At 37.4% G+C, this 12,872-nt stretch overlaps 1 protein-coding gene across 2 annotated transcripts in view; it reads right to left on the minus strand.

The window, feature by feature from the left end:
* Positions 1-2,016: 2,016 nt before the first annotated feature.
* The window catches only part of LOC125647085 (E3 ubiquitin-protein ligase UBR5-like), a 58,792-nt gene continuing 47,936 nt past the window's right edge, over positions 2,017-12,872 (minus strand). For both annotated transcript variants that reach the window (XM_056142215.1, XM_056142213.1), the window contains exons 45-50: positions 11,502-11,720; positions 11,009-11,237; positions 8,227-8,352; positions 5,377-5,521; positions 4,293-4,378; positions 2,017-2,598 (exon numbers count right to left, since the gene is read on the minus strand). In XM_056142215.1, the coding sequence (XP_055998190.1) occupies positions 2,386-2,598; positions 4,293-4,378; positions 5,377-5,521; positions 8,227-8,352; positions 11,009-11,237; positions 11,502-11,720 (1,018 nt within the window). In that variant the 3' untranslated portion in view covers positions 2,017-2,385. The remainder of the gene's footprint in view (positions 2,599-4,292; positions 4,379-5,376; positions 5,522-8,226; positions 8,353-11,008; positions 11,238-11,501; positions 11,721-12,872) is intronic.

Consider the following 12,872-nt stretch of genomic DNA (forward strand, 5'->3'; position numbering starts at 1 on the left):
CGTCGGAAACCCACGGTCGGTAGCTCTACGATTACCTACCGTGGGACACAACGCCAGTATTGTCGCTGGAAGGTGCGTCTCAACTTCTATATGCGATTGGTCGCTTTACCATTCCTTATTGCGATATTCAACCTATGAAAAAGCCCCTTATTTCCAGTCCTCGGGAGCATAGAAAAACATGCTTTCGAAGCGAAGATTTTGACTACGTTTAAGTTGGACAAGTTACACAATTTCAGCGAGATTTATCCACAGGCACATTTTATTATACCGGTAGAAGGCCAATCTCCAAAGCTTACAAAAAGCGTGAAACGATTACATGAATCGAAAGAGGGATGAGATAGACTGGGAATTCACACATTTCAGAGAAATTATTGCCAACAAAAAAAAAAATTCATGAAAAGGGGGGGGGGGGGGGGGAGTAATAATCCATACTTCAGGTGTCCGTGGCTTTATCTGCATTATTAAAGCGGAGAGTGAAATTGTATCTATAAAGACAGGGGAGGAAAAAGCATGTGTTACCAAGTGTTTACTACTGCGTCCGATTCTATGTACAGGTCAGAATCTACATGTTCAGCACTCATAGTCTCGCCACTTTTATCCATCATATACGGGAGCAATGTGTTTTTTATATAGGTATGTTAAACTTAGTTGCGCATTAAGTAAGTTTGCCGTAATTTGTTCCAGTTGTGTTGTCAGCACAACTTGAGCCAGTAATTGTGACCTTTACATCTCTCTCTCATGTAAGCACAATTGATGTCTCACCTAAGCTAATTAAAAATTACACGAGAACGGGATTGTACGACCACATTTCAATTAAAATTTGCATCTAATTTTTAAATTGTATCATGCAGGACTGATTCTATTCACGTGCCATGAAGCAGTGATGATAATAAACATACCAGAGTTCTGAAAGGGGGGGGGGGGGTTTACATGTGAAAGTGAAGTATTAGTCAAAATAATCAGCCATTTTGGGTGCCATATCTGGAGTTTTCATCTACATACATGTATCTTTGATAGTGGCACAAGAAAACAAGCACACTTACATGGGCGCCGCCATTACAGCTGACACTTGAGTTCCAGGAATACTTACAGCGATTCCCATTGGTCCTTGACAGGTCACGTAAGGTCATGCATTTTAATGAGTTATGCAAAAATATCGGCGTTGTGTCCCACGGGAATTAAACGGAGAGCGACCGACCGTGGGTTTCCGACAATGCCACTAGTCAGTCTTAAGTTTTTAATCCCTATCAGGCAAAAGGTGCTAAGTATAATAAGTCTAAGTCTTTGATCGCCATCAGGCAAAAGGTACTAAAGACAATATCCTCTTTAGGGGGTACCAGTGTACCAAGTTTGATGTCAGTCAAGCAAAGGGTTCTCAAGATCTTGAGCAGACAATATTTTACTATGTCAAGTTTGACCCTTAACCTTGTGATCACAAAATCAATATGAATCATCCACTCCTTGTGTAGAACCAGTGTACAAAGATTGACGTCTGTAAAGAAAAGCTTTCTCAAGATACCGAGCATACAATATCTTACTAGTCCAGTGTAACTCTTGACCTTATGACCTCCAAAATCATCTTCAGAGGAATCGTTACCAATTTTGATATCTGTCAAGCAAAGAGTTCTCAAGATCTTGAACGCACAATATCTTCCTATGTTCAACATAGATTGGTCCTTGACCTTGTGATCTCAAAATCAACAGGGGTCATCAACTATTCAGGGGAAACCAGAATAAAAACTATAAGTTTGATGTCTGTCAAGCTAAAGCTACTTACGATGAGCGGACAACACTTGGTCTACCGACGGACCAACAACATATTGACCCAACTGACAGGTGCAATCCAATATGTCCCTCTTTTTTTCAAGGGGGCATAATTCTCCTGGATCCAGTTGTCAATTACTTCTTACTTAATTATACTGCACCCAGTCGTTAATTCAACTTTCATTCTGCAGTCATTAATTAAAGCATAGACTCTTTATTATGACATATTACTACAACAAGATTACCAGGCAGTTGATTCTCCAATTTTAATTGGTAAACCATTCAATTACTAGAATTTCTTTCTATTTCACCACACAAATATCACACATTACATCCAATCACACAGACTCGCATATTGAATTAAAATTGATGAACACCATGATTAGAACACTCATTTTCTCCACATATCATTGGCTGATATTTCAATTTGTTCCTCCCTTCCAAGGCTGGGTTATGAAACGAGAAGTTCCATCTCCCTTTAACATCTGTATCTTGCTAGAAACGGCACCGTAAACATTTCTATTGTCAGACGAAAACACTTGTCCTCAGTTTAAATCATTACTGTCTGTATAGCTGGGCCGAGAACTCTTAAGCATTATTACATTATGTCTCTCCCTTCTGCTACACGAATCCAAAAGCCTTTGTTTTAATGGCTAGAAGTATCTTGCTGCGTAGGACGACTTTGGAAGAATACAGGGGTATGTACAGTCGCGATATGCACGTGTTTGCCGTCGGCAGGTGGTCATCATCGGCTGGACGTATTGTGATGCTTGGCATGGGCTGAAATCCTTCCTCACTTGCTGGAAGGGCCGGACTGGAGGTCCAGAAGTAAACCTGACAATATGCAGTTCTCTTTAAGTTATTTACACACTTATCATCAATATCAAGACCTATATCACTATTGATTTGGATATTGTCTTCAGGCTTTGTACTTAAAAAACAAACTGTCTTGAAAACTGAATTTCCTGATTACAATTTGCTAAAGTAATTCCTCACTAATAAGACATATCTACAGTTTGTATTGGTAATCAAATGTTAAAAGTCAAACTACTATGACTAATTTACAGTTTATATCAGTAATTAAATGTTACTGTCAATTTACAATAAGTGTGAACAACTCAGCTTATCAAATTCATTCTCCATTCTGGATAATTGATTTTAATACAAATCTGTCAATGATAACCATAAGGGAAAGATTGATTGATTGACGTTTTTCCGCCACAAACGTACCTGGGCAGAGACCACCGACCTTCCGAAAGTAAACTGGGAAACTTTCTCACTTCGCTGCGATTTAACCAATGAATAAAATAATTTTTGATGAGCATGTGTGTGTCGTGACAATCTTTTAGCAGGATGGAAGAAAATCAATAAAGAAGACTGTACAAAAAGGGAAAATAACACCAACTGAAACAAGGACGTTATTCTGAAATTTCACGTCGAGAGATTATCTTATGGTACAATCAGTAAGAAGAAATATTTGACAAAGTATCATCAGTGTCTTTAATTTGTAAGGAATTATTTTTTAGGAATGACTTTCAAGAAGCCACAAAAATATCCGATAGATGCAATTTAGCCTGAACACAAACAAAGTGTTGAAAACTTATTTGCTACATTATTGCAATTTAGGCCAGTCAGTTATATTTTTTCTACAAAGTGAGTGTCATTTAAACACACCCGAATTTCGTAATTGGGTGCAAATACTGGGGGAAATGGGAAGAAAAACATCATTTTTGGGGGGAAAGATTATTATGTGAGGTTTATTGTTCTCAATTCTTTTTAATGTCAAATAAGGGTATTTCCATGAGCTCATTTCAAACATTGATTATTTTTCTGTGATTAAAGAGCTATGAAATCTCCGTTACCAATCTACCCATGACTTAAAAATGCTAACTTACATAAATTGGCTGCACCCCAGAGTAGGACTGTTAACGATATTTCAGATTATTTAATTTCTACTCACAATGAATTATTGAAATAAACAGCCCAAACATATGTTCACGAAATCAAAATGCAGCTACACCAAAAGGAAACCCATCATGTAAATGAAATAAAACACATTCATGAATAGAGGCCTACTAATAATTTAACTGACCAGTCAAAAGCACTGCTATGAAATCACTTGGAGACTTTCTTATGAACTATAATGAGCATGTCATATACTTTGTCAGTAGGTTTCGTTAACACTTACTGTAAATCGACAGTAAAAACTTAACTAATTAGTAATTTTACAATAATTAAATGTTAAAAGCCTGACTAATTAGTAATTTCACAGTAATTAAATGTTAAAAGCCTGACTAATTAGTAATTTCACAGTAATTAAATGTTAAAAGCCTAACTTATTAGTAATTTCACAATAATTAAATGTTAAAAGCCGAACTTATTAGTAATTTCACAATAATTAAATGTTAAAAGCCTGACTATTTAGTAATTTCACAGTAATTGAATGTTAAAAGCCTAACTGATAAGTAATTTCACAGTAATTAAATGTTAAAAGCCTAACTGATAAGTAATTTCAGGGTAAAATATACCAGGTCTTGTCTTTCCTGATTACTCATCTTTTCCACCACGGACCAAAACCAGCGTTTAAACCTCTGCACTTTGTCATTATTTTCTCCTGCAAAATAACATTCATACAGTTGTTCAACAAATTCTTCATTAAAACAAGATGTGTTTGTGAAACACTGATACAGTTGTTTGGTAGCAAAGTGATCCTGGTGCCAAAAAAATGTCTTGTCACAAGAAACGCACAAGTCATTTGAAATATGAAAGCCCTAGCACTAACCTATCGAAAGTTAAGGTTAAAGATTTTGCACACAAAAAGACAGATGATTAATAGATGGACAGATCAAAAACTATATGCTCCTGAATCTCTAATTATGGGGGCATATTAAAAAATATTACCCAAAAACTGACAAATAGTTGGGGAGTAAATATAAATTATCACAATAACATTATGCCAATCAATATGAAATACAATACGGAAGGCAGTTAACACTCTCGTCACAGAAAGACGTGTAGCTCATCACAATAACATTATACAGTATGTAAACTTACTACTCTCGTCACAGAAAGATGTGTAGCTCATCACAATAACATTATACAGTGTGTAGACTTACCACTCTCATCATAGAAAGATGTGTAGCTCATCACAATAACATTATACAGTGTGTAAACTTACCACTCTCGTCATAGAATGACGTGTAGCTCATCACAATAACATTATACAGTGTGTAAACCTAATACTCTCGTCATAGAAAGATGTGTAGCTCATCACAATAACATTATACAGTGTGTAAACTTACCACTCTCGTCATAGAATGACGTGTAGCTCATCACAATAACATTATACAGTGTGTAAACCTAATACTCTTGTCATAGAAAGATGTGTAGCTCATCACAATAACATTATACAGTGTGTAAACTTACCACTCTCGTCATAGAAAGATGTGTAGCTCATCACAATAACATTATACAGTGTGTAAACCTAATACTCTTGTCATAGAAAGATGTGTAGCTCATCACAATAACATTATACAGTGTGTAAACCTAATACTCTCGTCATAGGAAGATGTGTAGCTCATCACAATAACATTATACAGTGTGTAAACTTACCACTCTCGTCATTGAATGACGTGTAGCTGATAAGAGTCTGTACGTTAATGTCCCCGACCCCGTTCAGTAGAAGTCGCAGATCTTCTGCCGTGAGACCCTCCAGAGAACTACTGGGTATCACATCAAATACTCCCAGCTTTATATGCTACAATACAAAGCATACATTTTTCACAATCAAAATAAACAAAGTAATCCAAATCATAACAAGAGGCCCATGGGCCACATCGCTCACCTGAGTCACCTTGGTCCATATCAGAAGACTTTCCATACATATTTGTATGTAAAACCGTAGTCCCTATTATGGCCCCAACCTACCCCTGGAGGCCATGGTTTTTGCAAACTTGAATTTACACTATGTCAGAATGTGAACGTCTTTGGTCCAATGGTTCTTGAGAAGAAGATTTTTAAAGAATTTTCCTATATATTTGTATGTAAAACTTTGATCCCTTATTAGGGCCCCATCCGACCCCAGGGGACCAGGATTTTAACAATTTAGAATCTGCACTATATCAGGAAGCTTTCAAATAAATCTCAGCTTTTCTGGCTCAGTGGTTCTTGAGAAGATTTTTCCTATATATTTGTATGTAAAACTTTGATCCCCTATTGTGGCCTCATCCAACCCCCGGGGGCCATGATTTTAACAATTTAGAATCTGCTTTACCTAATAAAGCTTATCTATAAATTTCATCTTTTCTGGCCCAGTGGTTCTTGAGAAGAAGATTTTTTAATGACCCTACTCTATTTTTACCTTTTCTTGATTATCTCACCTTGGAAGGTGGCCTGGCCCATAATTTTAACAATTTAGAATTCCCTTTACCTAAGGATGCTTTGTGCCAACTTTGGTTGAAATTGGCCCAGTGGTTGTTGAGAAGAAGTAAAAAATGTTAAAAGTTTACAGACGGACGGACGCCGGAATACGGGTGACCAGAAAAGCTCACTTGAGCTTTTAGCTCAGGTGAGCTAAAAATTATGAAATATTCACTCTACATAACCTATCCTCTTTAGTTTAAAAGGTAAAAGTTTTTGAAAAGTATGGCCATTCTTAGAAAATTGTTTGTTTGGAATTGCCACCTGGAGGTTTTAGACTAAGTAGGGAGGGAGGGAGGGAATTTTATTTTTTTCCATTGAAGTAGAGTTTAGAATTAATAATAAGAATCACAATATAAAGCAGTGAACAGATTTATTTTTTAGGTATTTTTTCTTTTAATTTGGAAACAATCATTCCGAAAAAAAGGTGAAAAAAAATGACGGTTCAAATTACTCAAAACTCTGACAAAAGTGACAGTTCCTATCAATAATTTCATCAGTAGGATTTCTCTTTGAAAATCTCTAGCCCTTTGACAAGACAATCACCAGGAATTGGGAGAACCCTACAGAATTTCTGCAATAAATTTATGTTCTTTGAAACCAGCATCAGCTGATGCACAGTAAAAGCAAAAACATTTTCTTATGCACTTAGCTGCATCAACATAGAATGCAAACCCCATGTGCATTGTGCAATTCAACTTCAAACACTTTAGATCCCTGTAACTTTGGCCAATATTAATTTATGTGGAAATGAGGGGGTATTCATATTCGGTCTTTCTAATCCAATGTAAATAATCCCCTCATTTCCAAAGAAATTAGGCCAATATTGCCCATACCATATGAGATATCAGAGTTTGTTTTTTTTTTTACTTTGCTCACAATCTCTGCGACGATCTCTTTCCATTGACAAGTATTTTAAAGACTAAAACTGTAAATTTTATTGCCGATTTTCTCCTCATACGTGTGTATAGAAAAAACACAAAGGGATCTTAATTTGTAAGTCACTACACCCATTTATCATTTCTGAAGATTCCATGTCTCTATCAGTCCCAGTTCTAGAGTAACACAAGACTTAAGTTCAAAGGTCAGTGGTCAAGGTCACTGGAGAAACTTGACCTTGATACTGATTTGTAGATCCCATCATCCTTTTATTATTTCTGAAGATTACATCTCTTTATCAGACCTAGTTCTTTTATGATCTAAGGTCAGAGGTCAAAGTCACTGGAGTCACTTGACCTTCATGCTAGTTTGTAGATCTTATCATCCTCTAATCATTTCTGAAGATCCAATGTCTCTATCAATTCCAGTTCTAAAATTATATGAGTTTGTATCTTCTAGGTCAAAATCACCGGAGTCACTTGGCTTTGATATTGGTTTGTAGATCTCATTTTCCTTTCATCATTTCTGAAGACCCCAATCTCTATCAGACCTGGTTCTTAAGTAATACCAATTTTATGTTCTAAGGTCAGAGGTCAAAGTCACTTGACCTTGATACTAGTTTGTAGGTCCCGTCATCCTCTTGCCATTTCTGAGGATTCCATGTTGCTATTAGTCCTGGTTTTATAGTTACATGTATACCAGTCCTACGGTCAGAGGTCAAGTTCACTGGAGTCATTTAATCTTGATACTAATTTGTAAACCCTCTCATTCTCTTTTCATTTCTGAAGACCCCAAGGACTCTATCCATCATATTTGTCAAATTATATCTGTTGAGTTTTGGAATTAATTTTTTCCAACAGAGTTCTATGTTAAACCCCACCCCCCTTTGCTCCCCCCAAAGTGCACCCTATCTCCTTCAATCTGAAAAAAAAAATTCTGCACATCTAGATACATTGGCCTATCATATCCTTGAATAACTATTACTTTCATCACCTGGTTACGGAGAGCAGTGTCAGACAGTTTAGGCACGAGAAAGAAGAATAAGAACCAAGCAAAAACAGCAAGTCTCCAAAGTTCGTTTGGGAGACTTAATTAACTACAGATGGCTCGATGTGATCAGTATAATTTAAATTAACTAGACAGCCCTGTGTGATTAGCTCTCACCTTCAGCGCCTTCTCCAGAACTTTAACCATTCTGAACTCGGCATAGCGCCTGACGTAGTCGTGGACATTCTGGGCGTTGACTTCAATATCACTGCCCCCAGGGATCAGCTCCACTTCCTCTCCACCCTAATTCAAAATAAAAAGGCATTTACTTCTACGTGTCAGATAAATTACATCATACAATGAGTATGACACTACTGTGAAATCGTAAGTTTTTGTGGAGATCACATCTCTACTCTTAGTTGCAGCTCTCTGGGAAACGAGCACTGTTCATGTTGCCTGTTCAATATATTCAGTAATGCAGTAGTTATCAAAGATAAATCAATCATTAAAATGGGCCTGACAGTGTTCTTCTATCAGAGCATATCAATAAGATGCCAGTTCTAAGGAGACTTTTGTTAACTATCAAATGAAAGAAATATTTCACTCTAATAAAGTATATCTTCAGAAGAAAAATTATCACTTTTCAGAACATACCGTAAATCTGGTTATTTTTGCTGTCGATTCATTTTTAGCGTTTCTGCGCGTCAGTTGGATTCACAAAAATATTTTTCTCAAAAATAACTCTACCGTAAAAAATTCTAGATCCACCAATCCGATAGTCAGTTGTATGAACTCCTAGGTGTATAAATAGTTATCAATACTGGCGATTTATTTGATATCACTCGTGCGTAACTAATCTGGTGGGTTATAGGTAGTTTATCGATGGTCAGTTTTAACTCGGATTTTTAAGCCACAACATGTCAATTTTAAAATTATTTAATAAAAAGGAGCGGTCTGTTCAACTAAAAATACAGCATAGTTCCACCATAAATTCACAAAAATAAGAAACACAAAAATAAATATATCTAGGCTTTTTACTCAAATTCGCAAAAATATCCAGATTTACGGTACTTGGTACCAACACCAAAAGAAATATGTACAAAGTTTGAGGGTTCTAGCCTTATTAGTCCTGGTTTAACTTCCTGTTAGCTATGACCTACAGAAATAACAGGCATCTTCCCCTAACCGAGGGGAGCATACCGAGTTCGGATATCCTAGCCTTACTAACATTTTCATCCTTTCTACAAGGTGCTGATGGATGATTAGTCACAAAGAAACACCATACCCTGATACATCCCCTCTATAAAGGATGAATATCATGTATAATCAAAATGGATTATCTTGGCTTTATTAGTACTGTTTCTGTCTTCTTTTGTGCCTACAAAATTACCAAAGATTGACCTAGAAAAACAATCTCCCTCTAATCATTGGAAACTTGGGCACGACGTCTGATGATCCTTGTGAGTATTGTTTTTATCCGACCCGAAAGGTGCTGATAGACCCACTGAACCACAATACAACTCTTTCTGATGGGCATTCAGAATTGGAATGGACCAGAGTGCAACAGGTCAGATCTTCTGTTTATAAATACCAGCAATTTACAGCGCAACTTTTTCTGCGCCTAACTCATGTTTTCTATACTGCTGCCTCTTAACTTTGAATCCCTGATATATATTCCCACTATGTGTCCAGACATGACTTTATACATCTAATAATGAAAACTCAGCTGCAATCAATTTCACCAATTTATGTGGCTATGTTAGGTTGTCTGTCAATTCCTACCCTGCAGAGTTTCGGTCTTGGTAAACTTTGTGAGGGCCCTGAATCTCCCTAAATTAGGTCAAATACAAGGACCCTTCCTGATAGGAAAATAAGCAAAAAACCAATAGTCTAGAAATTCCCAATTTTAGGACGTTAAGTAAGATGCATTTCTCAAGTACCTATTATCAAAATACAGAGAGATACAGAGTTTTAGACTACACTTCATGTACTAGGACAGGGAGGGGTAGCAAATGAATGTAAGAGTCAACCTTGGTTTTATCTTTAAAACAGAAAAAAAACCTCTCTTTAACTGAAACAAAAACTTGGATGATTGTATGTTAACTAAAACAAGAGGTACTGTGAGCAATGCTCACTAAGAATACCCCCCGCTTACCCCAATCTCCCAAAGGGTGTTGGTAATAGGTATTCAGTATTATGATCCAAAAGGTATCTAGGAACACAGCATCTCCATGCGATGAAAAAAGCCGTTAAAGAATTTAAATGGAAACCATATTGCTACTTTGATGTCCAGTGCACGTGACCTTTGGACCCCAAAATCGATAGGGATCATCTTCATCCCATGGGTAGTCCATATGTATGATATGGTGACTGTAGGTGGAAAGGATAACACTTTAGAGCCCAGAAACCATATTGCTACTTCGATGTCCAGTGCACTTGACCTTTGACCTTTTGACCCCAAAATCGATAGGATAGGGAACATCTTCATCCCATGGGTAGTCCATATGTATGATATGGTGACTGTAGGTGGAAAGGATAACGCTTTAGAGCCCGGAAACCATATTGCTACTTCGATGTCCAGTGCGCTTGACCTTTGGACCCCAAAATCGATAGGGAACATCTTCATCCCATGGGTAGTCCATGTATATGATATGGTGACGGTAAGTGGAAAGGATAATGCTTTAGAGCCCGGAAACTATTGCGTCTACAGACGGACAACCCGATTCCAGTATACCCCCCCCCCCCCCCCCCCCCCCACTTGTTGCGGGGGGTATAAAAAATCCCAATCTAAAAAGGGATCAGGATTTTGTCCCAAATACTGTAGTGACAGCTCTGCTGAGTAAACATTTACGTTTTTTATTTCCCCTTCCAGCCCTTTTGTTTGTAGCGAGACCTTACCTCTTCCACTCTTAGCTGTGTATATATCTATTTTTTGCTATTTCCCCTCTCAGCCCCTCACCTCTTCCACTCCTAGCTGAACAAAGAAGTTCATGTCCAGCGCCGCGAACAACAGGGACGCATCTTTATTTTCCGAATCCAGAACCAGCTGTCTCAGGCTCTCGTACATCACAGGATCAAAGAAGGCCAGGTCATGCCAGCCGATCTTCCGCCCCAATATGTACTTCAGGACATGACGATTCAGAAATAGGGGACACATCTCGTTTTGTAGCAAGCACAGACCGATGATCCTGAAAAAAGAACAGTATTAATGAAATGCCTGACAGTACTACAGTACAATTAAATCTCATTTCTTCAGAACATGCCTTTCTCTAACAAATTACCCTCAGTATTTCCACTAATTGTCATTAAATTGATATCTATTGTACATATAAAGAACTGTCAAGGTCTTTTACACTAAATATCAATCGAAATTGTATCTATAAATGTAACTATATCATGAAAATTCACTGGTAATAGGTACCCCCTCCCCCCACCCACACACGATTTCATACCTTCCCACGTTCCTAAATGCATTTAGCCTCTCTGGAGTACTTTTGCCAGGTCTTGGGGAGTAAAATCCCCGTTTTCCAGGCTGCCAGAACAGCGGGCTATTATCCTCCATTTCCTCCTCTTCCTCCGCGTCAGTTTTACGCTCGGTTGGTTTCTTCTTCTTGTCGCTGGCCGACAGATTAAAGATGTCCAGATCTAGTAGAGCCTCTGCACTCAGTTCCCTACAAACACAGTTAACAGAAATTGTGAGTAATCGTACAATTTATATTCCCACATCTAAAATGTTACCATATACAGCAAATTTTGTTAAAATACCGTACAACAGAGTTCTTGAAAAGTGTCGGTAATGTCGGATTATCCGATAAAAGTAGTAAATGTCAGACACAAGTTACTTAATTGTCGGTCCTGATGGCCGATATAAGATCGGGATCGAAGTCCGTTTTTTACCGGGGAAAATGGCAGCCATGTGGCTCATAAATTTTCAAACCGATGCTAAATCTAGCAACAGATTGAAACGTAAACGTGAGGAATCAGTTGTGAGGAACTACGAGAAGATAAACCGATTGTATCTCCGCCTGGCAATCTGGGAGACAATGGCTTTTGTTTGCAGCAGTTTTACCTACTGCTTGGTGACACAATCTGCTCAAAGTCGAAACTGACGAAAGACCAGCTACACCCGGGCAAAAGTGAGAGAAAAAGTAGTTACAACGATTGCAGAGGAAAATGAGAAAGAAGTTGAGAGGAATATACAGGATAGTGAGAAAAATGGAGGATGAGAGAGAAGTGGAGGGTGAGAGAGAAATAGAGCAAGAAAGTGACTCTGATAGTGAAAGTGAGGAAGATTCATTCAGAGTGTAGGGAAAATGAGAAAAGGTATGAAAAGATAATTTATAAACTTATGGCTGAGATGGACATTGAATAGAATTACACATGTAGTTGATTTTAAATAAAATTTATGAAAACCTCAAAAGCGATGCATTTTTATCTGGACTGACAAAATTTTGTTTGGGCTGACACTACTTCTAACAGTGTCAGACCAAATGTCTGACACTTCAAATTTTTTTTCAAGAACTCTGGTACAAGGTGTTGGGGGGGGGGGATATTAAAATTTCGACCCTGAAATACATGTCCAACAAACAACACATACTAGTGCTGATAATTTTCTCTTGCTGCAAAACTTGTGACATTTGACAAAAATTTTAAAGCGTTAAAGTTGGTTTCAATAGAAAAAATTGACAAGAGTGATAGTTTAAATAACATTACAATTACCCCAGGTATTTAACACTATGATCTTATAAATGAAAGTATATTTCATTCCTCATTTTTTATGATTAACAAAGTACATTGCATTTTTGATGTGAACATCTCTGATC

The sequence above is a fragment of the Ostrea edulis genome, chromosome 6, assembly GCF_947568905.1.
Source record: "Ostrea edulis chromosome 6, xbOstEdul1.1, whole genome shotgun sequence".
Lineage (NCBI taxonomy): Eukaryota > Metazoa > Mollusca > Bivalvia > Ostreida > Ostreidae > Ostrea > Ostrea edulis.